Here is a 27,991-nt window from a genome sequence, read left to right as displayed (position 1 = left end):
TCTCTCCTTCTACTTCAGCCCAAACGCACACTGTCTATCACACAACACCCCCTAGAAATAAACCATTTGCTTTGCAAACATCAACATTTTATAATGTATATAACTAAATGAAGTTGGAATCCTCAATGAAATCTTCTGAAAGAAAAAAAGAAAAATGCAGGGTAGTTTTGCGACTTCATCACAAAACTAAGATACATTTTGAAGTGTGTCTTTTTCGTGCCTCTGTAGCTGAAGGGTGACATCACATGCCACATGGAATCAAACCACAACTGATGCTGGTTCGATTCCAGCGAATGACCTTTTTGCATGCCATAGGTCTCTCTCACCCACACGTTTCTGTTTACCTCTTCACTGTCACCATTCAAAAAAAGATGAAAAAATGCTAATGAAAAATATGAAGTCTCATATTGATGTTTGCAAACCAGCTGGTGGCTGTGTTGTCATCTGATCAATTAAAATTTGAGTTCTGTCCAGGCTGGGCAGTCATGGCTGTATGGGTAAACAGGAGTATGATAAACACAGAGCCTTGCGCTCGGGGAGCCCTCAGGTCTGTCTGCCAGTCCTGTCTGTCTGGGCTGTGTTGATGAGGAAGTCCAATGTCCACTGGCACTTAAGTTTCAGAGGGGTAATTATGTTGAACACTGATCTTAAATCAACAAACACCATCCTGATGGAGGCTTTGTTATTTTCAAGGTGTTTGAGGGGTGAGTAGAGGAGTAATGTAGGAGTAATGGAATCCTCTGTGGATCTGTTGGCTGGAAACACAAATGGGTGGTGCAGACTGGCTGGCATGTGGTCTTTGATGTGCAGGAGAACCAGTTTCTCAAAGAATCTCATACTACAGCCGGCCACAGGGCAGAGTACACCCAAGAAGAGCTGCATGATTAATCTTCAGCTGTAGGGGTAACTTTTAATCCCATTTCACTCTCTCACTCACACACCTACACAGACACAGACACACACACGCACGCACGCACGCACGCACGCACACACACACACACACACACACACACACACACCACACACACACAAATTGGTACATGATAATGCAGTATAGCATTGTCTTGTATTGTGGATACTTTAATATTTTAACAAAAAGTTCTATTTGCCATTTTATTGTCAGCTTTGAGTATACGTGCTGTAATATGTGGCATCTGTCCATGCTATTTGTCCCTACTGAAATGAACATTAAACTTGTAAGACCCAATTATGATACTATTTGTGGCAGGCATTTATTCTGCTACTGCCATTAAATCTATTAACCTCCCTATATAGTTGTATGGTCAGTGGCACACACTGACATATCCATGCTGCATTCACTTTACAGGAAACAGCACATGCATGTATTGCATAAAATTTGGAAGACAAGAGCAGTAATTTTTATGTCATACACTATGTAATGAATGTAATGTAACAGAATTATCCAAAAAAATCAGAACAGCTGGTCCAGAGAACTTTGAAGAGGAAATATACTTTGGTACAAGCATAGCTACAGTGATGAAGATATCACTTTTTCATCACCGCTGAACAAGGGAAACATGAGTTGTTGCATTCTGTTGTATTTCTGAGTTTCTGCTAAAAGGGCTTTCCTACCCTCAGTGATTGATAAATGTGTCATTTTGAACTGAACTCTGGGACTTGTTAATATCATTATCACCAGTAACCACAGGTGTTAAATCAACCAGAAGAGAAATCTTGAGAATTAAAACTTTGTGTACAAAAACTTTCTGCTGAAAAAGAAAGTTGCAATGCACTTTGATCTCACTGCCACGCAGTCGTGTGTTTCTTGTAGCTCTCAATAGTTCCAAACAAATTCAGGCCGTCAATCTGTTTGGATAGTTTCAAGCAGGACAGACAGCAGCAGCGATTATATTTACAGCAATTTTCGGTCAATATTAACACATAATGTGCATTGATGACTATGTGTCGTTGCCTATACTTATAATCAATATAATAATATATGTTTTCTGGAGAGTGGTGGGCAGAAAGCATTCCTGTTTTGTTTGTATTCAATTTTGAAGGGATGGGGATAGAATACATATAATGTAGAATACATTAACAGTGGTGGAAAGCAACTAATCAAGTGTTGTACAAATATTATACTTTTTACTCAGCTACATTTATAATCAATAATATATTGTGCATTATTGTGAAATGAGCCATTCTGCATAATAAGTACTTTTCTTTTACTTTTCATACTTGTGTCCTTAAAATTTTGAAAGCAGTAAAAGTAATAATCTTGAGTACTTTTTCCACCACTGATTTGGAGTATGTATGTATGTATGTATGTATGTATAAATATTTTTCTTGTGCTTCTGTGGTCATAATGACTCACATCATACTGTTAAGACATTCACATAATCATACACAAGTGAATATCAATTCATGCAAGCAACTGCTTGATTTGAGCCAGGAATAAGGGATAATCAGGGATAATTGGTCAGTATAATGCAAAAGAGTCAAGGCAACCAACTGTTGCTATTTGGACTCGGCCTGATTTCTGTTATTTTGGTTCTGTCCTCTGGTGTAGAATCTGAAATATTCCACAAGACTGAATAATTAATCAGGATGATAAATTAGAAAAACAATAACAAACACATAAGCAGTAATAATTAATTGAATAGTTCTGAGAAAGATTTTATAACCTTAAGGCATTCAGGGGTGAGTGATATGGATGAAGAATGATTTAGTGATTTAGTGGATGTCTGAATACATTTAATACTGCCATATTACTGCTGTATTACTGCTACTAGAGGTTCATTGCATATAGAGAGGACATCCTTGCCTGGTCCCACTGTGCACAGTGAAGTTTTGTGAAATCAAACCATTGGTAGTGATGGTGGTTATTAGTGATGTGTATAGTGCCTTTATTCAATCAATAAATGACTCGGAATCCAAATTTGTTTTGTAATGTTGCAAATAAGGATTTTGAGTTAACCTTATCAAATGCTTTTACAGTGTGTTGTATTTCTGGTTATTCAAAAATATTGTAAAAGTAGTGTATAAAAGTATGTATTAGATTCAATAGTTTGCAAGTGTTAATAATAGATTTAGCAAGGCAAGGCAAATTTATTTGTATAGCACAATACACCAGGCAATTCAAAGTGCTTTACAGAAGCATAAAAATACATTAAAATCATACATTTCAAAGAATGAGAGAAAGAAAGGAAGAAATTAGAAGGGAATAGAAAAAATAAAAATAAAATAAAATACATTTAAAGGAAAATTAAATCATTGAGCAGATATATTTAATCAAAAGCTTTAGCAAATAATAATGTTTTCAACCCTGACTTAAATGAGCTGACAGTTGGTGCAGACCTCAGGTGTGCAGGGAGAATGTTCCACAGGTGAGGAGCATAATAACTGAAAGCTGCTTCACTTTGTTTGGTTCTCATTCTGGGAACACACAACAGACCTGTCCCTGATGACCTGAGGGGTCTGGATACTTCATATGGGGTTAATAAATCTAGAATGTATTTTGGTCCTAGACCATTTAATGCTTTATAGACCAACAGTAAAATTTTAAAGTCTATTCTTTGACTCACAGGAAGCCAATGTAGTGGTCTGAGGACTGGTGTGATATGGTCCATTTTTCTGGTATTTGTAAGGACTCGTGCAGCAGCATTTGGGATCAGCTGTAGTTGCCTACTTGATTTTTTGTTTAGGCAAGTAAAGACTCCATTTCAATAGTCCAACCTACTGAAAATGAATGCATGAACAAGTTTTTCCATGTCTTCTTTGGACAGACATCCCTTAAAAGGATTTAAAAGGCTGCATACAGCCTGCTAGACCAGTTCATCCAGCCTGTGAGGCCATCATAAATGCAAAAAAGCAATTCCTTTTTTTCAGTTATAAAGGAAATCACATAAAATAGTACTATGTTTTGTCTGAGGGGTCCCTGAACACGACAAACACATAGTGATTGATATCACGTCAATGGATCATGGCGACTGTCAAGAAAATAAAAGTAGATAATAAAAGTAGGAGTGTCGCGGTTTCCAAGAGAAATGGACAAACAATTTTTTTTTTTTGTTGAATTAAAAGCCAAGCCAGTTTGCCAAAGTTAGTTTGTGGGGAGGGGCTCAAAGTGATGAAAAAGGTCAATCTCGATCGTTACTACAGCCTGAAACATACTAAACTGGATAAGCTGCAATTACAAATACACTTGGATAAAGAGTTTGAATGCCCAACAGAGTTTGAATGCCCAACAAGCATTCACAATCTACAGAGACAAATTCACCTATCTGGGAGTGTCAGTAAAAGTCAGATAAAAAAAAAACCTAAAGAGCCCTTGTGCAGGCCAAACAAAACATGGAGCAATGGTCAAGATACCAAGCATAAGAAAGGATTTCTTGGAAATGCAGAGGGAGGACGGAGTTCTGGCCATGCCAAGTTACATGCATTATAACTGGGCTGCTTACATTTCTAAGCTATTTTTTTGGGTCACAGCTCTAGGCGATGAACCCATACCCCTCTGGACACTTATGGAACAACATTCCAGTAGCTCAATAACAATGATTCCTCTAATTTGTGACCTAACCCCTTTGGAATAAGATATCTTAACACTGTTTGAGTGGTTAAGATATCTTAACCACTCAAAGATTCAGCCCTACAGGACTGCTGAATCCTAACTAGTAGAACAACTCAGGCACATGACTCACTTTCGAGATTTATGAAGATCTGGCAGCCATTCCTAATTTATGTTGGAAAAATCACTGTTAGTTAAAAGATATTTTTCTTTCTTTTTCTGTCTTTGTTGATTCGTCACTCATTTCACTCCTGTGTAGACAATAGTGTGTACTGTTATGTGAATTGATATGTTCTACATGTTCAAATTCAATCACAATATTCAAATATCAGAAAGAGGAAACAGAGAGATATTTCAATATTGTCTTAAGCACTCTTGACATTTTTTCTAGTGCTGTCAAAAATATTGTGTTATTAACACATTAATGCAAATCAATTTTAATGGCGTCAATTTTTTTATCGCGAGATTAACGCTCTTTGTGACCTAGTGAACTTGTAGTTTTTTATAAGCTGTGGCCACTGACTGCTAGTAACATAAGAAAAACTACAGGATCCGATTGTAAACCGAAAATAAAACAATAGGCACGCCCCACGCACGTGTTTGGTCTTGCCTGCTCGCTAGCTATAAAAGTGTAGGCTACCAGTTTGTGTGGATGTCAAGCACGAAACACCGAAATGGATGCAGACAAGATTCTGAATGGAAAGTTTAGTTTCAAAATTTTGCCAGATGGGTCGACTGACAAGACCAAAGTTATCTGTGTGTGTTGTTGGTGTGAACTAAATTATCACCGCAGCACATCCAGTCTGAAATACCACTTGATGGCCAAACACACGGCGAATGCAAATTCTCCTCCGCCTCCTTGTCAAAACCAGGCGACAATGGATGGCTTTCGACAGAGGCATATGGATGCTGTTATGTTCAAAAGAAACTTAAGAAAGGAAAGTTTAAGCCATGGTTTAACTGCACTATAGCCTGAGTCCTAGCTTACAATGATGTGCACTGTAACTTTATCTTGTATCACCCTCTTTTGATCAGTTGAGAAAGGGTTGTCGAAGGGGCTTTTTTGTAACCAAGTATTTGGTTTTTTGTCATCTTTTTATTGACAGTGTTAAATTGTGTGAGATTTGATTCATTCAAATGTGAATGACTGCTCGAAGTGAGAAAGTTAGTGTTTTCAATAAAAAAACATTTGCACAAAGCAAGTCTATCCACTTTTCCATGTTGATAACAGTATTAAAATGATAATTAATGGGACATTTAGAATAGATAAAAATGTGCGATTAATTTGCGATTAATCACGAGTTAACTATGACATTCATGAGATTAATTGCGATTAAATATTTTAATTGATTGACAGCACTAATTTTTACCCAAGATAATAAAGGCAGATAGGACCTATTGTGTCTTCAGCAATTTTGCCTGAGGAACCTGGATATTTACATTGTACATAAACATTTTTGTGTCCCTGGTCACTAAATTTATTGACAAAGGGTGTACAAGGGACAAAGGACAGGACTGAACACTTGCTATAAAACATGGCCATGGTATATGAAGCCCATACAGCAAGTGACAACTTTGGCTCCGGACTGGACAACAGGCCTCACCAGAAACATGTTAACAAAATGACATTTGTGATTTTGTTCAGGTAGTGTGGCAGATGTTGCCCAGATTGAGAAGTGGATCACTCTGCTGACAAGTTGATGACATTAGAGACTCAGGAAGCACACATTAATGTCCAGTCATGGCTGCAGCTTTGTCATTTGTCTGGATTAGTTGATCCCTTTAGGCTGCATTTCACAGTCACTACATACAGGTTTTTGTTTCAGTAGCTTTTATATTACAGTACACACATTGTGGAGGATGTATGGACAAATTGCACTTGCACAAATAGAGACATTTATTTTATTGTGCTGCTCATATGGAAAAAAAACATTTTAAAGTTGTACGTTTTATGTTCCATGTTATATCCTTTGTAGACTACTGGAGTTGCTAAAGAGACAGAAACAAATGGCAGCAAATGTGCTTAACTTTTTCTATTTTTCTGATTCTTAACTGTGCTCTCCGGTGTTGAGTTTTACTGAAAACAATGAAGAGAAGGTATTTAACCAGTGCCCGCAGCTTTCCTCGGTTTTGTATATTGCCCCATCAAGCTCCAGCAAGTAGATTCTGGATGGACTTCATGTAGGTTAAGAGGTGAAACTTTGGTCAAACAAACATCCTCAGAGCACTCCATGCTGCTTGTTAAGCCTCTTCCTGAGTGCACAGTAATATTGAAGGTGACTCAGATAAGTAACATTACTATCAACTCTCTTCTTCTGTCATCTGGATTTTGGCAACTGTCAGCATAGTCAGAGACACTGTTCAGGGAGATTTTAGCAGGAAATTGAAGTATAAATTCTTATACAGACTAAAAGTTATGAAAGTGGATTTCTCCCCTATTCCCATGGAAATTATGGTCGTGTCAAAAGGTCTAATAGGTAAATAAAGGATCACAAATACTCAAAATATGTTTTATTCTGTTGTTGGTGGTTTGTGTATGGTTCAACCTTTTATTATTTTGTTGTGTTGTAAGTCTTTGCTGCTGTTCATCACTGTCTGCCCATATCACTGCCAATAATTCATACCACCTTACATCAAAAACAGATTTAAAGAAGGCAGTTGCAAAGATGGCAAGCTACACTGTGGCTGTCAAATGGTCATTTACTGAGGCTAGAGGGGACTCATGAAGTGTAAAAGGAAATGGAAATCTGGCAACACAATAAATCAGGTGATTTAGTTTTCACTGGTTGGACGTTTTCACACACTGGACACTGTAGAGACTAAAGCCAATCATGTACTGCATTTGCTCTGCAATCATGTTTGTTTTGCATCTGTAAGTCCGGCTTCATCCCAACCAAATACACTCCAGTTCTTACTTACTGAACACAAATCAACCAGTCAAAAACCAAAACAATCGCTTGAAGAAATTAAATTAGTAAGAAAGCGAATGGCTGGTGAAAGTCGGCATCTGTCTGTGACTTCGGTGCTTGTTGCTGTGGCATTACAGTTTGCAGGAAATATGTTCAGGAACTACAACAGCGTTCAGGCTGCAGCATATAGTTACGATGAGTAATTCCCACTTTTCCTACTGTAGAGAGCTACTTGATATCCAGAAACATACAAAAATAGGTTTTTATGACATTTTAAAACATGCTGTTTCAACAACAAAAAAAAAACAAAACAAAACATTTAATCATGCAGGAACACTAGTCCACAGTCCAAATGAGTACAACACACACACACACACACACACACACACACACACACACACACACACACACACACACACACACACACACACACACACAGCACTTCTCATTTGTACTTCAAGTTGCAGACAGACCCATTTGACCTCACAGAAAGTGACATAACTGCAGAAGACAAACAACATGACATTCATTGAAACCAACTCGTGAGTTTAGAATTGACAGAAAAAGAGAACAAGACAGGGAGCAAAAACTGACAAGAGCAGCAACAGAAGATGAACCTCTATTGAACAAATGTAATTTACTGAGAGATGGGGAACAGTGATGGAAAGCAGAAAAGGGGACATGGACATGGATCAGGACATTCATTAAGGGAAGATGAACATGAAAATTGTATCCTGGCAACAGAAGCTAAGACTGGGAAGACTGAAAAAAGAGTGAACAATCACTGCTTAATCATTGTAGAAACCTGATTTTAGATTGTGTCTGTGCATGCCATCATCGTTTATGAATAAATCTTTCTGATTGTTTTATTTCTGATTTCTGTTTTTCCTGTAGTACTGGTTGCACTGTGACATGATCCATTATTACAATTAAATCTGGTCGCTGTAGTTTATTGTTACTCATATAACTGTCCCACTAGTGTAAATACTAACTAGTGCACAAAATGTGCAATATCTGCAGCTAAAAACAGCCACTAGCAAAAACACTATTCCTAATGCCCAACTAGGCCAAAATGACACCCTTCACATTATTTCAACACATTCACATACTACAATCTCACCAGAAATAGCAATGCATGGCCAAATGTCAGCAGTCAAATGGAGGTGGGGGGGGGGGCAGGTCTGTCAATAGGCATAGTTCACACACTTAGTGAAATACAATGCTAATGTTAGCTTGGTTGTTTATGTACTTCCAGGCAGTCACAAGCACCTCTTGAAATATATTCAAACGCATTGTAAACTAAAGGCTGTGCAACTGTTGCTGTTGCCCATAAACATGGTGAGTACCTTCTTACGCACGTCTTAAAGACATATACCTTTACCTTGTTTTGCCTCTGCAAATACCTGCACTGTGCTCTGTGCCATGAACAAAGAGCAGATTTTTTATCATCGGAAGGCATCATAACTACTGTTGGTTTCTTTGTAGATAAAAGAGCTTGGTTTGTACCAGCTCTATATGGAAAGTGTCCTGAGACAACTTCTGTTGTGATTTGGCGCTATACAAATAAAATTGAATTGAACTGAATTGAATTAATGTATTGCTAAAAAGCGTAGAAAAAGAATATAATGCCAGCCTTATCTTTTAATACTTATACTTTAATACAGATATCTCTGCTTTCCCCCTGGACAGAGTAAAGACAGAAAGAAAGAGCAGGAAAGGAGATAGTGTGCATGTGTGTGATGTAGAGTAATTAGCTAATGAGATGGATTGTTCGGTGTTGTGACTGACTGCTGAACTGAGGAATACTACATACTAATGTGTAACTTGAGCAAACTCCTTCCTGTCTTTGTCACTGATGACAAGTTCCTTGTCTAAACCCTTTATTTTAAGCTGTCTGTCAAATGAGCTCAAAGCATCACAGGCAATAGAACACACACACACACACACACACACACACACACACACACACACACACACACACACATCAGCATCAGGCCATAAAATATTTAATACAGGGGTCTTAAGGGCCCTCAGAATTGATGGATCAATGAGACCGCCTGAGCACAAAGTAGCAAATAGTCCATTTTAGAGTGTTCATCCATCGACATGCCTGGGGCCAGGAACTGAATATGCCATAGCAAATTTTCCACTTGTATTTGCAGAGACACACACACATCAAAAAACACAAACGCATACATATCTATCGTCTGCTGATCACGGATCAGCCTAAGCCTGAGAGCGTAGCTGTGTTCTACACAGAACTTTTGGTTGAGGGAGGGTGGATTTGATGTTGGCTGCATGAATTAATGAGACCTCAGACAGTTCTGTGATGACTCTTGACAGTGTTTACTTCACCCGATCAATTCTTGTTACTGCTCTGCTGGGCTTCCTCTCTCTGGAAACCGACAGCTGTGCTTCCAGCAGTCTGTCTTCTCTCTCACAATGAGGCTGCTTTCATGTGCATCTCTTTGAGTATCTTGATAGAAATTAACACAGTGGTTTCTTTGAAGAATGCGTAATCCCTACAACTACGATGTGAGTCTTACTTTGAGTGTTTAAAGATTCATACTGAATAACATTTGGATTGAAGCTGCAAATACTAGACTTAATGTAATTTGCAAATACTCATGTAACTACCAAAACTGAACATTTCTTTGAAGTTTTCAGTGTTATCCCCATAGGTTCACTCTTAGCAGGACTATAAAAGTCTCTGATTTTGACCATGGTAAAAGAAAATTCTCAAATAGAATCCAAGATACTTCGACTAGAAATGCAAATAACATAATAACAGTATGTGCACATAGTATGATCAAAATGTGGTATATAATAATGGTTAAGAGCTTGATGTTATGTTCCATATCAGAGGTCAGTGATGCTGAATGTTCACTCTGTGAGTTTCAGTTACAAAACAGAGCTCAAAGAGGTCTAATTCAAGCTACAAATCAGGTGTTATGGAGCTGAATTGTCAAACAAAATCACCTTATTCCTTTAGTTGTTGTCTTCACAGTTCTGTTGATCACTCTCCCTTTTCTTCCTTCTTTCCTACAGACAGCAACTTTGTTCTGGGAAATGCCCAGGTGCAGTCACTTTACCCCATTGTCTACTGCTCCGATGGGTTCTGTGAGCTCACTGGTTACGCCCGTGCCGAGCTCATGCAGAAGAGCTGCGCTTGTCACTTCTTGTACGGCCTGGAAACAAGTGACCGGTTAACGGCTCAGATCCAAGGAGCCCTAGATGAGAGGAGGGAGTTCAAGACTGAGCTGGTCTTCTACAAGAAGGAAGGTGAGAGGGCATGAAGAATCTATGTGTGTGTGTGTGTGTGTGTGTGTGTGTGTACTTCATTTGTGTATCTGTTACTTTGGTTTTGCATTTACTTTGTGCATTTACAAATGAGACAAATTTTCATTCAGCGTAAAACACTAGTACGTGAGTAACTGTTTCCATGTGTGAGCTGAAGAGCTGCAGACAAGATTGGCAGAAGAAGCAACTTGCTTGAACTCAATATAAGAAAATATTTGTTAATGGAGCAACAATTGTATTTTCAAAATGAATCCTAACTGAGTCTAGTGAAAACGGAATATTTGAAGAAAGGGCAGGGAGCATCATAAAAACAAATTGTGTGGTCTAGATGATGCCATACATCTTCTACATGTTTCATCAGATTTTTAAGATTTCCAACATTCTGTGTCCATTCATTATACTGTAAATACAGTATTTCATGAGGACAAAGAACACATCATTAGACTTGCTTGCGTGGCAATTCAATATACCCATATACCATCAAGACAACTGTCACGGTGGTTATACCTGTGCTAAGCTGTGATTTAAGAGGGACAAGCCCACATTCATCTTCCTGTGGACAGCTGTTATAAAAAAAAGCTTGTCTTGTATCCAGACCTCTGAACAAAGCCCTTAACCCCCAACATCTGAAGTGGATCAGCTCAGTGGCCAACAGATCACACAGTGATTGTACTGGTCAGCCTCAAGTTGTCAGTGTGTGTCAGTGTGAGTATGAACTGGCCATTCTTCAAAAATAGAGCAGAGAAAGAAGATGAAGCATTCCAAAACATCGTGTCTGAAGTTTTAGAGAAATGCTGCTCATATATGCCAGATTTCATATGTACAAGTCTGACTGAGGGAGGGAATGTATGAATTACTGAGCTATGTGTATGTTAAAGGGAACCATGGCCTTTTGATGTGCAGAGTCAAAAGAGTATTTATCTTGCTACCACACCTGTTTCACAAAAAAAAACACTTGACTGCTCCAGCACTCAAACAGTCAACGAAGGATTGATTTTAAAAAGGTAGAAAACACATACAAATTCATATGAAGGCCATCAAATGATGGAAGTCTGAACTCGAGTAATGTGAGTGTGTACAGTACTCACTGATATGGTTTTCTAAAGCTTTAGAGTGAGCTGAAGGAGGAGATGAGAGGTGAAGTGTGTGTAGTGGAGAGAAAGAGAGTGACAAAAAAACAGGAAAATGGAAAATTTTGAAGGAGAAAAGTGTTGTGAAAGAGCGGAAGTCTCCATTCATTCATCCACTCTTTATTAATTATAAATCAATCAAAGTTTTGATTTGCAATGAAAGGAAGACAGATGAGAGGGGAGGTAACAAAACAAAGGCGCAGCCCATAAATAAAAAGTAGAGTGACAGTCATATATGGATGGAAGGCAGACAGAGGGAGACATGGAGACATCTGCTCCCCTGAGATATAAGCCTATAACAAAGAGCAACAGAGGGTTATAAAAGCTTGTTTCTTTCAAACACACACAAATGACAAATTTGTTTTTATGTTTTTATCAGCTCTTCGTGAGCTCATATTAGCATTTCAACTGTTCTCCAGGGGAGCAAAAAAAAAAAAAAAAGAATAAACACATGTATAACCAGTTTACTCATTCAAATCTCCATACTCTGGAGCACAATTTTAAAATTGTGGGTTTTTTTCACTGCAATACATAATATTACTCATAATATATTCATATCAACATGATTTACAGGCTAGTAGATACATAGGAATCAATAACTTTCAACAGTTACAGAACAAATGAAAAGTTTATGTACAAAAGGAGTAATGTTTCATTATTAAAGAGTAAAATACAAACATACAAAAATGTCACTTGTATCTGCATTAGGGAATAACTACTAGTAAATGTTAAATTGTAAACATTCCAAAGAAAAAGGGAAATATATGGCAAGGTAAATTTATTTGTATAGCACAATTCATACACTAGGCAATTCAAAGTGCTTTACAGAAGCATAAAAATACATTAAAATCACACATTTCAAAGTAAGAAAGAAAGAACGAAAGAGAGTAGAAGAGAATGGAAAAATAAAATACAATTAAAGGAAAATAAAAAACAGAAGCCAGTAAAAGACAATAATTCAGCATTTAGAATGATTAAAACCATTGAGCAGATACATTTTCTTTAAGTAAATGTATTTGCCTTGCCTTGAGGAGCATAATAACTGAAAGCTGCTTCACTTTGTTTGGTTCTCATTCTGGGAACACACAATAGACCTGTCCCTGATGACCTGAGGGGTCTGGATACTTCATATGGGGTTAATAAATCTAGAATGTATTTTGGTCCTAGACCATTTAATGCTTTGTAGACCAACAGTAAGATTTTAAAGTCTATTCTTGGACTCACAGGAAGCCAATGTAGTGATCTGAGGACTGGTGTGATATGGTCCATTTTTCTGGTGTCTGTAAGGACTCGTGCAGCAGCATTTTGGATCAGCTGTAGCTGCCGTAGGCTACGTTCCTACCAAACGCGATGAAACAAGATCGCGCTGCAAGATTACATACAAAGTCAATGCAAAGACGCGATTTGAAGCGTCATTTTGCCGGGCGACGCGATGGACGCTCTCATCGCGTCGCCCCATTGCGCCATCGCTTCATCGCTCGAGTTGAAATTATTGAACTTTTGTGGCGGATTCGCGTGAAGACGCGCTGCGACAGCCTATCAGCGTTGAGATTGTCATCGACGTGCTGACGTACGGACGTGGTCGACGAGAGAATGAAATGGCGGAAGAAATGTTGTTGTTGGGCGGGCTTGTCGCGCAACGCGATGACGCCGCAAGGGGTTTTTGTACCAGCGTCAAAACTGGAGCGTCTGGCACGACGCGATTTCATTTGAGGCGCGATTTGAGGCGTTTGGTGGGAACGTAGCCTGATTGATTTTTTGTTTAGGCCAGTAAAGACTTTGCAATAGTCCAACCTACTGAAAATGAATGCATGAACCAGTTTTTCCATGTCTTCTTTGGACAAACATCCCTTGATTCTGGTTATATTTTTCAGGTGGTAGTAGGCTGATTTGGTAATGGTTGTTAAAATTCAGGTCCGAATCAATAATTACAACAAGATTTCTGGCTTTATCTGTTGTTGTCAGTGACATGGAGTTAAGGTGAACACTGATCTTTGACCTTTCATTTTTGGGGCCAAAAACAATCACTTCTGTTTTATCTGCATTAAGCTGAAGAAAATTCTGGCTCATCCACTCATTGATTTGATGAATACACTCATTCAGTGAAAGTAAGAGACTGTAGTCATGTGATGACACAGAAATATAAAGTTGTGTATCATCTGTGTTCCCACCAAACGCGATGAAACAAGATCGCGCCGCAAGATTACATACAAAGTCAATGCAAAGACGCGATTTGAAGCGTCATTTTGCCAGGCAACGCGATGAACGCGATTACGCGGCGCGATGGACTCATTGGCCGCGAAAATCATCGCTTCATCGCTCGCGGCGAGCCTATCAGCGTTGAGATCGTCATCGATTCTTCTGGGCAGAGCAGCAGCTAAACTTCCCCGTCCTGTACCGGTCGGAGTCTTGCTAACTACAGTAAATATTAATTGATTGAAATTGGCAAACCGATAAACTGAAACTCACCGGAGACAGATGGAAAGGCGCTCCGCAGCCGGAATGGAGCGCCGATAGTTGGTATCCAGGCGGGAGATCCTGGCACCAACCCTGGCTAGCAGGTCTTCAAGCTGGGCAACAGTCAGCATGAAGTACCGCTGGAACTGGCCGTCGTCCAGGCGCAGCTCCTGCAGGAGACAGTGGAACTCGCCGAGCTCACGCCGCCTCCATTGGGTAGCATGCACCCAGAACCGACGTCGGCGCCTAGCCCGCAGACGAAGCTGGGAACTTCTCCAGAGCAGGTACAGTGCAGCGATGGTGGTTATTTCAGCCATGGTCGACGAGAGAATAAAATGGCGGAAGAAATGTTGCTGTTGGCCGGGCTCGTTGCGCGACGCGATGCCGCGTCAAGGGGTTTTTGTACTAGCGTCAAGGGGTTTTTGTACCAGCGTCAAAACTGGAGCGTCTGGCGTGACGCGATTTTATTTGAGGCGCGATTAAATAATTTTCATCGCGTTTGGTGGGAACACAGGGTAAGTATGATAAGAAATATTATGATGCTCCATAATCTGAGCTAGGGGCAACATGTAAATATTGAAAAGAAGTGGTCAGAGAATGGACCCTTGTGGCACCCCACACATCATCTTTTTTTCAGACACATGCTCACCAATTGACACAAAGTAGTCTCTATATTGTAAATAGGATTTGAACCAGTGTAGTACAGTGCCAGTTAGTCCCACCCACTTTTCCAGTCTGTCAAGAAGTATGTCATGATCAACCGTATCAAAGGCAGCACTGAGATCTAATAATACTAAGACTGAGGTTTTGGAAGCATCATTCAGATGTATGTCAATTAAAACTTTGATAAGTACAGTCTCAGTGCTGTGGTGTGGACGAAATCCAGACTGAAATGCATTAAAAAGATTGTTCTGCATCATGAAAGTATGCATTTGTTCTAAAGCAACCCTTTCAATAATTTTTCCTAGAAAGGGAAGATTTGATATTGGCCTGAAGTTACTAATTACTGAAGCATCCAGATTATTCTTTTTTAGGAGAGGTTTTATTACTGCAGTTTTCAAGGCCTGGGGAAACTGACCAGACTGAAGAGAATTATTTATTATCTGCAACACATCTGGAGCTACACAATGAAAAACATTTTTGAAAAAGTTTGTTGACAGAGTATCAAGGCAGCATGTTGTGGATTTTAACTGTGATACAGTTTCTGTCAGCCTTGTATGATCTAGAAGGTTGAAATGTGCTAGATTAACTGGAGAACAAGAAGGCACAGATGGACTTATCATTTTGCCTGAGTTGGAGCTGCACACTGTTTGTCTTATCCTTGAAATTTTATCTGTAAAAAAGGCTGCAAAATTAGTGCATGACTTGTTGGATAGCAGTTCAGGAGGGACTGATGCTGTGGGGTTTGTCAGTCTGTCCACAACAGAAAACAAAGTGCGGGCATTAGTACAGTTTCTGTTGATAATCTCTGAGAAGAATGCTTGCCTTGCCTTCTTTAGTTCATGGTTATAGGTGTGGAGACTGTTTTTATAAATTTCATAGTTAACCTGGAGTTTGGTTTTTCACCACCTGCGCCCTGCCTGTCTGCAGACTCTTTTCTGGACTTTGACCAGTGTGGTGTTTCTCCAAGGTGCCTTTTTCCTTCCTGACAGAACTTTGGTCTTAATTGGGGCAATGGAGTCAATAATAGTCATAACTTTGGAAGTGAAATTATTTACAAGGTCATCAGTTGAAGCTGAGGGCAGTGTTGGTGATGGTATAAAAGACTGAGTGAAGACTGCACAGGTATTATCATTAATAAAATACTTTTTGATTACCTCTGTTCCACTTTTGTCAAGAATAGCAAGTGTGGCCATTTTAAATGACATACATTAGTGATCAGAAAGAGCAGCATCCATCACCACAACCTCAGAGATATTAAGCCCTGTGGAGATAACCAAATCTAATATATGCCCTTTGTTATGTGTTGAATGTGTTACGTGCTGAGATAGACCAGAATAATCCAGAATGTTTAAAAGTTCTTTAGCACATCCATCTTTGAGATTATCAACATGAATGTTGAAGTCACCCACTAAAGGCCCATTTATACCCCCCGTAAATAACGGATACGGACGCTTTCGTCCGTATCCGGAGGCTGTTTCATCCGTCAGTTTGTCCGTCGGCTCTGAGCTTAGCCATCCGGAGCTCTCCGGACGAAACCACTCGAAACCACCGGAAGTTGTGGGGGCAGTGTAGAGTCAAAATGAGCAAAATGAGTCAAACTAAAAACCGACGAAGAAGAGAACCGGCTCTACGTCAAAAAAAAGATTTGTCTAATCTTTTTTTCCTATTTCTCAGTACTGTCATTATAATAACCTCCTCTACTGACGCCATTACTGATGCCGGTATATGCTGACAGAAGCGTTGACAAGGCATCGGCTGCCATGACAACGGCTCTGTAATTTATGACTCGGCATTGCCCCCTAGAGGACACACTGACAAAACACTGAAAACGGACGGAGGTATGAAGGCCCCCTACGGAGGCAACGTGTGGGACGGACGGACGGATTTCGTCCGGATCCGGAGGGTATAAATGGGCCTTAACACAACACAGACAAAATCAATACAAACAACAGACAGTAGATTGACAAACTAATCAGAAAACTTTTAATTGTATTTAGGGGGCTTGTAGATGGTTACGAAGATTGATCGACAGGGAGACTTTGATTGATTGGCAAAATAATCAAAAGATTCAAACTGACTGTAAGAGACTCTCTTGCATTGAATGCTATCATTAAACAAAATGGCGACTCCGTCTCCTCTCTTATGCATTCTTACTTCACTTATGAAACTGAAATTCGGAGGGGCTGACTCATTGAGAACTGCTGTGCTGTTATCTTGTCCTAACCAAGTTTCAGTTAAAAACATAAAATCAAGCGTGTGCTTGATGATAAACTCAATGATTAAGAATGTTTTGCCTGCCAAAGACCTAACATTTAAGAGAGCTAAGTTAAATGTACTAAAAAGTCTAACATCCCCATGTTTTAGAACATACTGTGGCTGACATGGAATACATGTTAAATTCGATGATGTGATGTTTCTGGAGAGATGGACCGAACTTCTCCTCCTACCTATTGAGACATGAATCAATGAAGCTTCCGGCACAATGGGCCCTGGCTTTTCCTCGGAAAAGTCAGGCATAACATTTGCCTTAAAAGCTGAACCTAGAACACATCAGTTACCAACACAAATAGGTGGCTGTGCTGGGCTTTTACAAGGGGACTGGAGTAGGTTCAGATCAAGCCGTGGAGGGGGTGGAGGTGGTGCCCATCGGCGCTGTGGTGGTGGAGGGGGACAGGGTGGTTGTAGGGGGCGGGGTGGAATTTGGGGGGAGAGGATCCCAGATGGGCGAGGAGTAAGCCTGATACCAGCACTGACAAGTTTGTTCATTTGGTCAGTAAACCCCAGTAGGGGGGAGGAGGGTGATGGGATATCCAGTGAAGATGATGAGTTGGATGGAGTTTGAGCAGTTGGAGATGGTGACCTCGGTGGAGTTTTAGTGGTTGGAGTCAGTGAATCCTCACGAGCAGTGGCCTCTGGTGGAGGACATGAGGCATCCGCTTTTTTGCTCTGGCATCCCTCATGGTTAGAGCAAACAGGTGGGGGGAGAGTTGGTTCTCCTTCATGTTTAGGTGTTTGCTGCTTTTGTTTGGATTCCTCTTGTCTCTTGTCCTTGGGAGTGGGAACAGTGTGACGCAGGAAGAAAGATAGGTTGGAGGCAAAAAGTTCGTCTCCTTTGAAAAAATGTCTGTGGTTCCAGAAAAAGTTGAAATTGTCAATAAAATGCACTGAGTGGACATCACATGCAGTTGAAAGCCATCTGTTTACTGCCAACAATCTGCTGAATCTCTCTCCTCCTCCTCTGACTGGTGGTAATGGCCCACTGAAGAAGACTTTCAGCATTCAGAGAGCTCACTGTATTTAGCAGTTTACCTAAATCTCGTTTGAGCACTTCAGATTGTCGTTTCGCAATATCATTTGCCCCTGTGTGCAGTACAAGGTATTTCAGAGTTGGAATTTCTGCAACAATACTGAGGATTTTGTCGGTCATGTTGGAGACTGTATCATCAGGAAAGCACAACACTTTTGTGTTTCTGCTGTACATTCTTCCCACATCTTTAATGGCAGAATCACCAATAATCAGAGTCTCAGGACCAGTCAGTAGCTTTCCTTGTAGCTTTCTACCTTCTGACTTCCTGTCAGGCCTTACCCTTCTCTGTGAGTCCGAGAAGTTATCCAGGTTTTCATTTGGAGATCCGGAGTCCTGCAGTAGTGGAGCAAACCGATTTTGTAACTGCACACTGGCTGGTTTGGGAGCTTTGTTGCTCAAGTTCCCTTTAGCTTTTATCCACGGCTGTGTCTTACTCTGCACAGGTGTTGAGTAGGATGTTAACGCAGGCCAGCCTGTCGCATCACAGATCTCTGGGCGCTGGGTTCTACCTGTTGGACGTCTCCCCATATCAGCTGATTTACTCTTGGGCTTTGCCCCAAAAGCATTCCAGGGAGGACTAATACTGGCAGATTTATTACCCAGTACACAGCCCTTTAGTTTTGTGGGAGCTGTATCAGAGCTAAATAGCTGGATGTTAGCATTCTCCGGTCCGCTGTTCCTCGCCTCACCTTTAAGAACGCCGCTGGCATTGACCGAAATGGTCGAAAATTCCAATGCGCCGGCTCATTATGCCGACACCTCCCCCCTACTGCGCCGCAACGCCCATCCTGGCGCACCTCTGTACACCTCGGTTTACCAAAATACCAAGTGCGCCGTGCGCCTAGCTGCGCCGCTCGAAAATACTACTGCGCCGGTGGCGCAGCGTGCGCCATGCTGGCGCAGCGTGCGCCATGCTGGCGGCAGAGTCGAAAATAAAGCCCAATATGTTAAAGGTGTTTTATGGTGCAAAGAAAGCTGTTTATTCAGTGTTACTCACCAAAAGAAATTGTGTGGGTCCTTGAAGTCTAACAAACACATTAAATTCTTTTCCTTCATTTGCAAAGCCCACTTCGTTGAACATTTTGAATTGCATTGTGCATATCCACATTTACTAGCTTGCAGTCTTCTTTGTCACTGCCTTTGTTGGCATATTGTTGCTTTTCTGGTCACATTATTGCCGCCTGTCAGGCAAGTCGAACCCAACACCACACACAGCAGTTTACTTAAAGGCCTTTCAAACCTGTGGCACTTGTTTTGCCTGGGCATGTACATGGGTAGCCTTCCAGAAGTTGATGATTGGACTCTGATTGGACTCAGTCTCTGTAAAGACTGTTGTGTTTCTGAAAAAACAGACTGCTTCTGGTAAAACAGACTTGTATATATATATATTTCTATTGTTATATTTTTTACTTTTTAATAGTATTTTTTAGTAGCTTTGTCATGCGGCAACTTCACCAAAACAAATTCCTTGTATGTGTAAAATCGTACTTGGCAATAAAGCTTTTTCTGATTCTAATTCTGAATCTGATTCTGACTGTATTTTGATTGATACACAGCCTCTATCACACCCAGAGTAGGTGAAAACACTTGTGTACATGTGCAGGGCCTGTTACGATCTGGTAATTTAAAGGACCCAAAATGCCAGAGAGACAGAATAGGAGACCAGAGAAGGTTAATAGTTTTAATAAATCTTCCAAGATTGTGCAAACAGACGAGTCTAGATGAATCACAAAACTTCAAAGATCTCAATAGAGGAGCAGCGAGAACAGTGTCAAATCCAATCCTCATGGAAGATGCAGACAGGGCAAGGCATGAATGGAGACAGGTGGGGATAAGGCACCTGAGCGCAAAAACAAGATTCAGGGAGGCAGGGAGCAGAAAGGCAAAACAGATATCAAAACATATCAAAAAAGTACTTAGGATTGCTTCTGAGTTTGTTACCACACAGATGAACTGACATGAACTGGGTGAGGGACTGGTGTTTATATACTATGGGAGCAGGTGAGTCTTGATTGTATGATGAGGCTGAGCAAAACCTGTCAGCCACGCCCTGCAGCGAAACACACAAACACACACGACAGACAAGGGAGAGACAGACAGAAGACAGAGGGGAAACACAAGACACAAAGGGGAAAAAGAGAAAACTGCAGATCTCCACAGGGCCTTAGTGATGAAATGATCTATGACAGTCAGCAATTACCAGTTATGTTTCTGCAGCAGAATGAATCCCTGTCATAATCTTCTGTCAATGGCAGTCATAACTCTCATGTACTAATGAGATAATGCTAACTCATATATATTAATCACAGCCTTTCATTCTTTATTTTCGTACTTGGCTTATAGTTATGCATGGATAGACAGAACAGGAGACAGTACATGCTGTTTCAGCTGCTTTTGTTTACCATTGTGTTCCAGTCAAAGAGGGACAAATCCAGCCCCAGTATGGCTGATGTTTTTATTTAGGTAATCCCCCCAGTTGTTTAGATGCATTACTTACATGCATGATCCGCTATTGGGAATTCGTCTAGGAGTTGCAGGGAACAGTATGTAGTGTACCCAATACAGCCCACAAAATCATGAGTCAGAGATTACATGTGAGTAACAGAAAACCAAAACAGCTTGTTTTAGCCTGATTTCATGCATTTATGTACCAGCCAGCAGGGGTTGCTTGTCTTGTTTGGTAACCTTATTTGAAGGGTAAGCCTGGTGATTTTTTTTATTGTCAACGAATCCCATGAAAAGACCAAAACCAGCAATGAATTGATTCTAGCAGCAGGTACTGTCTACACCGCCAAGATTTTATATATCTTATTCCTCACTGCCAAAGACCTTCATGGTTTTCCAAAACCGATTAAAAGCACAGTGAGTCACACTGTTGCACTGGGTGACATGTCCCTTCATTAACATGAACACACACTACTTTATTTTGAGAGAATCCCACTTACATTGTCCTAACAAGTCCTCACTCACTAGTGTATCAAATGTATATTCATCCGCAGCTGAAAATAGTTCCCAACAAATGCATTTACTCTCTTTGAGTAACATTTGCTAAAGAAAAAAAAACAAAAACAAACTACAGTTCTCAGCTTTTTTAAAAGAATAGATTTGAACATTTCTGACCATTTTTATGATTTACATCTTCAATGAGTGTCAGAGACAGTAAGAGTACTGAGAGACCAACTCATAAATTGTTGGTTTTGTTTTTTCATGGGACACCTACAGTAAGAGAAAGAAAAGAAACATGACAAGAAGTTGTAGTATAACACCAAGATGGTGTGACGATGTTTTCAATTATGTTTCATTTATTGATTAATTAGACTGAATGTGGATCCAAGAAAGCACACTTTGACCACAACCAACCACACTCAATTCTGATGCTAGATACAACAAGAGGGGAAATAGCTGCTTTTCAGCCTGGTTTGAAGTTATTCTTTAAAATTAGTTGACACTTATACTGATCATTACAGACTCCTCTTGGCAATATGATCACAAAGACAGATGGCTTAAATGATGTATGTTCGCCTGTGGTAACATGTGAAGTGCCTTGGCAAGGCAGCCGGTAGAATCTTATATAGTGAAGGTGTGCATGTTTTCTGTGGTATTCCAGTTACCAATTGAGGCACAAACTTGTGGAGTTTTGAAGTCAATCTATACTTCCTGTGATCTGTCCACTCTGCAGCTACTCACGTGGGGATCTTGTGAATTCTGAGTGTATAGATAGCACAGAAAAAAGCAGCTTTTCATCCAGGCTGAAGGACGGCTATGAATACAGTCTGAAAATAGCTTCAGGCACATGATGTGTCTGTGTGAAATGAACACAATTTCTTCATGAATGATGCTAGCAATGTTATTACTGACACACACACACACACATCTTTGAGAAAAAAAATGCATTGAAACCATGATTAGATGGCTATTACTGATGATGAGTAAACATATTAGGATGTTATACAAACTATGTGATAGTGGATTGTGAGAGAGAAGTCAGCTCAAAAAAGTGTCCTGATGATGGCGTAAGGTGAAAAGTCAGACGCCCATGAGTTGGAATGGGAATACGAATGTCTGCCTCATGTTTTATGGCACGCCATCCAATTGATATTGAGATATTATATTTCATTCACAACCATCAATGTGAACCTCATGAGACCTTATAGAGAGATTTGAGTCTGGATCAAAGTGGTGGACTGACCCACTAACCACCATTGACATCCAGTGTTTTTTTTTTTCTGAGGAGGTGCATCCCATTTCAGTCATACACTCTATTTATGCGCAGGACATTACTCTCAGTGCTCAAAATGTAGTTGCTAATTTACGTGGAGAAGATGCATTGACTCTGTATGTTTGCATTTATCTTCTCTCCAGGTACACAGTTCTGGTGTCTTCTGGACATTGTACCTATTAAGAATGAAAAGGGTGAGGTGGTTTTGTTCCTCGTGTCACACAAAGATATCACTGACAAGAAGAAGGACCAGGATCCTGAGCAAGGGCCAGACACAGGTGAGTTTATATAGATAACCCCTATTTATAGTTCTGGTGATGGATGTAATGGTTAAGTATGACTTCAACTTGTCCTCAAACACTAAACACTAAAGCATTGATTTGTATGTAAAAACAAAGTCTGGTTCAGTTCCTCAAATTGAAGCACACCCACTAAACTGTGGTATTTTCTATTTTCTGTCCTGTTTGGGGATTAACTGTTCTATCTCCTTATTCCTAATTTGACGATGTAATCTTATATCAATGACCACTAATTATTGTGGGAGCTTTCAACTGCATCTCATGTTCTTCATCAGTGAATGTTGTCTTAGCTTTTGTGAACCACCATCCTTCCAACTCCATTTGTGCTGATGATTGAAGGAGTGCAGTAAGTGGGCCTTGAGATATGATTAACGCTAGTCTCCATGTCACGAATGAACGTTCACACTGGAATTCAGAATGTTTTTAATGCAATAATCTGTACCTGTAATCTACTCTGGGGTACAATGAAGATTGAAAAACACGCATTGAATGTGGTTGGAGATGCTGCATGCTCTGGAATGACACACGTCACACCATGTTTACATTTTCATTATGTCAACAGTGTTACATGTGGTAGCTTGAGTAGTTTCCTCACAATCCTCTCGGCTTCATAGTTTGAACATGAATTTTAATTACACTTCACCACTGTAGAGGAAAACAGCATGCAGGGCATTTTGCCTCTCAGCTGTGCCTCTGCAGTTATTACAATTTCAAGCAAACAACAATTAACAATTAATTAATCCTTTTCATTCCTTTTTTCATCCTGCGTCTTTTCCCCAGTGTAAATCTCTTCCTGATTAAATAAGTGTGTCAGTTTGAATTTCACATTAATATTAATGACTGCCTCTATAAAATGCACATGGTGAACCATAAACATTATGTCAGATATGATAGACAGCTTGCTACCCAATATGATAATGCAGATACTTAATGTGGAAGGTCACAATTGGAATTACCAGGCAGTATTTGTGAGTTAATTTGAGGCAGTCAGGAATTATTTGCTAGCAGGGTATATGCAAACTCCACTGATGATACAAACAGCAGTACCATCAGTTGTTCCAGCAAGTGCCACAGGACAACAAATGTTTACATTCAAGTGGCAAAGCCTTCTAGCAGGCGTAGCAGTTATGGTAGTTATGACCAAAGGAAATTCCGTTATCACAGAGCATTAAAGTCCACCCAGGGAGGAGGATCCAACTGAAGAGCAAACATTTGGGCACCCGTGACTGACACAAGGCTCTGATGGCATCAGCAGCAGCTGCAGCCAGACAAGCAGTGGCATCTCAAGAGCAGAGGCTAGCTGCATTAACTGCACAGATCCAGCAGCTAACCACTGTCTGGACCCAGTCTGTGTTTTCAGAGCCACCTCCAGTCCAGTTGCTGCCAACCATTCCGCCTCCTACTGTCTGCGAACCCTAGATGGGGACACCTGAAAGCTACTCCAGAGACCTGCAATGCCTTCCTGACCAATTGCTCCATCCTCTTCGTTCTGCAGCCCCACACCTTTGCCTCTGAACCAGCCAAGATAGCCTTCACCATCAATCTCCTGACGGCGAGGGCGCACCTGTGGGGACCGCTGAGTAGAAAGAGGGGCACGCTGGCTTGTGGGTCTTTCAAGTCCTTGGCAACGGAGCTCCATAAGATGTTCAATCTGGGGTCACTTAAAACCATTGTTAACAGCTTTCTCTATACATTTACCAGTTGTTCCTGCACATCAATAAATATCTTGTAAAAGTGTTTGCGTTGTTGTTTCTGAACCTGCACCAAGGGGAGCAAACGGTGATGGACTACTCCATTGACTTCTGCACCAAGGCTTGCTAGAGTGACTGGAACTCAGCTGCCTTTTGTGTTGTTCTTGACCTGTCAGCAGTTCCACCAGATTACCTTGACAACAGAGAGGTCTTCCATAAGGCGAAGGCCACCTCTCTGCCTCCTCACCACCCTTATGACTGCGCCACTGACCTACAGCCCATGTTCATATATTTGGATGACATCCTAATGGTCCCGTGAGGATCACATCCAGACCATCCATCTCCTGGAGAATTTGGTCTTTGTCAAGGCTGAGAAGTGCAAGTTCCATGCCACTTCTGTCTCCTACTTGGTCCATTGCGGCACACGAGAGTATCCAAATGAACCCCGCCAATGTTTCTGCTCTTACTTCCTGGCCTGTTCCCAGCAAACTTCTGCAGATGCTTCATCCACAATTACAGCTCCATAGCTGCTCCCCTTACTGCACTCACATCATCCAAGATGGCTTTCCAGCGGTCCACAGGGTTGGAGGAGGCCTTCCAGATTGTCAAGTTCAGGTTCACAATTGCCTGATCTCGACTGTCAGTTTGTCATGGAGGTGGACGCATCTGACAAAGGAGTAGGAGCCATCCTGTCCCAGCAAAGCTCCACCCCTGAGCCTTCTCATGACATCCCCATCTGAGAAGAACTATGACATCTGCAACTGGGACTCCACTAGTGCTCAAAATGACCCTAGAGAAGTGGCGCAAGTGAAGGAGTTGTTTGGACTGATCCATTCATCCATTGTCTATACGGTTGCGGGGGGGCTGGAGGCTATCCCAGCTGTCAACGGTTGAGAGGAGGGGTACACCCTGAACCGGTCGCCAGCCAATCGCAGGTCAACATATACAAACAACCATTCACGCTCACACTCACACCTAAGGACAATTTCACCAATTAACCTAATGAGCATGTTTTTGGTCTGTGGGAGGAAGCCAAAGTGCCCAGAGAGAACCCACGCATGCAAGGGAAGAACATGCAGATTTCACACAGAAAGGCCCTGCCCGACCCAGGGATCGAACCGGCGACCTTCTTGCTGTGAGGCACGTGCACTACCTCCTGCCCCACTGTGCTGCCCGACTGATTACCAGAATCTGGTAAACCGGATTTTTCTTCTCCTGTTTTTGGTTATGGAGGATTAGAGTTTTGTGATTTAATTTATTTTATTTTGGACAGCTAAGATTCAAGAAAATGGAAACCTTGTTATTTTGGCCATGCCCTCCCCGACACCATTGCTACTTGTTTAACTGAATAAAAACCTTGCTAGACTGAAGTTGTTGACAGTGAAGTTGTGAACAGCCTTTCTTGGGAGCTCGGAGGAAGAGGGGAGCCCTTTTGTGTTGTGTCCTGGTTCCCCTAGTCTGGGGCATAACAGACTGAATGGATGAACCACGATGATGGAGACAGCCCTCCATTCTTTGTTTTCCTAGAACCCCTTCTAATGGTCTGACCAGATCTGCAACAGGCCTGTCCCCATTCCAGTGGGCCTATGGGTTTCAGCCTCCTCTCTTCCCACCTCTGGAGAAGGAGGATTCCTTCTCCTCCTTCCAAGCCTTCATCCGCCACCACCACCACATCTGGTCCCAAGTAAGAGCCTCACTCCTCCGCTTGGCCATTCGCTACTCTGCCACTGCCAATTATCACCGCACCCAGGCTCCAGCTTACCAAGTGGGTCAGAAGGTGTGGTTGTCCACCTGGGACTTTCCTGTCCCAGTGTAGTTCAAGATAATGGCACCTAGGTTCATCAGTCCCTTCACCATCCAGAGAGTGATTAGTCCCACAGCAGTGCGATTGAAATTTCCCTTGTCTATGAGACCACCCCACACTCCACGTCTCCTGAGTGAAACCAGTTCATGAGAGTCCACTGATAACCACAGATCTACCTCCTCCGCCCCCTCAATTCAGCAGTGGAGGTCATACTTACTCTGTTCGACGGCTGCTGAGCTCCCATCACCAAGGTCGAGGTCTTCAGTATCTGGTTGACTGGGAGGGTTAGGGTCCTGAAGAGAGGTCCTGGGTTCCTGGCCGCCACACCCTCGACTCTCAGCTCATCTCCAGGTTCTAACAGCAGCACCCAGAACAGCCCTCCAGAGCCACTGCACCCTCTGTGAATAACCGCCAAAGAACCATCACTGAACCCCGTCTGACTCCTTAGACAAAGAGGAGCTGCCCTTGGACGAGGACGGGTGACTGTTGTCGTGTGATTCACCAAACATTTCAAGAAAGTCTTAATAGTTCAGAACGGAACATTGAGGTTGCCGCACCTTGTGCTTTGAGAGACAATAGTTCCGAATGGGACATTGTTCAGTACTATGGCTTACCCGTCTGTGTCATTCCCGAGATCAAAGTCAGTGAAAGCAATTTCTGTGTTCTAGCGTTACTACCATTGAGTCCTATACCATTACACTCCAGGCTTGTAGAGCTGCTTCTTTTTCATACTCCAGTGAAAACCAAGCAATTAGTCCCAGCATGCAAAGGTGAAAAAGCAGACTGAACGTCTTGAAGGAGTGTAACTGTGATGGGAATATTTTGAATCACTCTATAGTGTGTAAGTCTGCATTCAATATTTTACAAACCTGTAGATATTACACTGCTAACATTGAATACACAGTTATTACAGGCATTCCATTCTTAATTGTAAATGTCCTAAGAGAGTTGACTTGTTTAGAGTGTTTGAGATTTGAACACTGACCCTGTAGTAAGATGGAAAGAGAAGCGGAGTAACTTACCTAAGTCACTTACCTAATTTTCCCCCACTGGCCCATGCTCTCATTTGGCTGAATATAAGCTGTGTTTTACATGCAGCGTGAGTTATTACATTTGTAATTCAAGATACCAAATTAGGAGTTCAGTACGCACCACGGGGGACAGAGGACGGACAAAGTAGATGGAAAAGGGAAGGTGAGAGAGAGACAAAAGAGGATTGAAATGGTTTCTATTTTCTGATTCATCACAAAGACATGACTAACCATTAATGTAACACTGGAGTTTCTGCTAAATTAAGCACTAAGAAGAAAATAAATGAGGGGAAAATGACAAGGACCTAGGAAAAGAAGAAAAGGAAAGACCGATATTTATGATGGGAAAAGTTGACACAAACAATTACATACCTGCTTCTGCACCTCAGTGTGAGTCTGCTGACTGGATGAACAGCTCGTTTTTGGCATTTGGCTCAGCGTGATGTGTCTTTTCAAAATGTAGAATCAGCCAGTGACATGGGTGGTGAGCCAGTGAGCAAGACGAAAAGAATTCAAACAAAGACAGACTTTTAGTACTTAATTGTGCTGAAAATGCAAAGCCTGATACTCATTGACAACAACACAAGTATACTGTAGTCTTGAACAGGACCAAGAATACTTTTAGGCACTGTTTGACTATCCAACAAACCAAC

The 27,991-nt window shown here is 41.2% G+C and overlaps 1 protein-coding gene across 1 annotated transcript in view; it reads left to right on the top strand.

Annotated features, from left to right (window-relative positions):
* The window catches only part of kcnh3 (potassium voltage-gated channel, subfamily H (eag-related), member 3), a 175,376-nt gene that overhangs the window by 94,322 nt on the left and 53,063 nt on the right, over positions 1 to 27,991 (top strand). The window contains exons 2-3 of the mRNA XM_070976066.1: positions 10,486 to 10,719; positions 22,657 to 22,791. Coding sequence (XP_070832167.1) covers positions 10,486 to 10,719; positions 22,657 to 22,791 — 369 coding nt within the window. The remainder of the gene's footprint in view (positions 1 to 10,485; positions 10,720 to 22,656; positions 22,792 to 27,991) is intronic.

Source organism: Chaetodon trifascialis, chromosome 12, assembly GCF_039877785.1.
Source record: "Chaetodon trifascialis isolate fChaTrf1 chromosome 12, fChaTrf1.hap1, whole genome shotgun sequence".
Classification (NCBI taxonomy): Eukaryota; Metazoa; Chordata; class Actinopteri; order Chaetodontiformes; family Chaetodontidae; genus Chaetodon; species Chaetodon trifascialis.
Note: the sequence above shows the minus strand (reverse complement) of the source record. Positions and strands in the feature narration are given on the sequence as shown.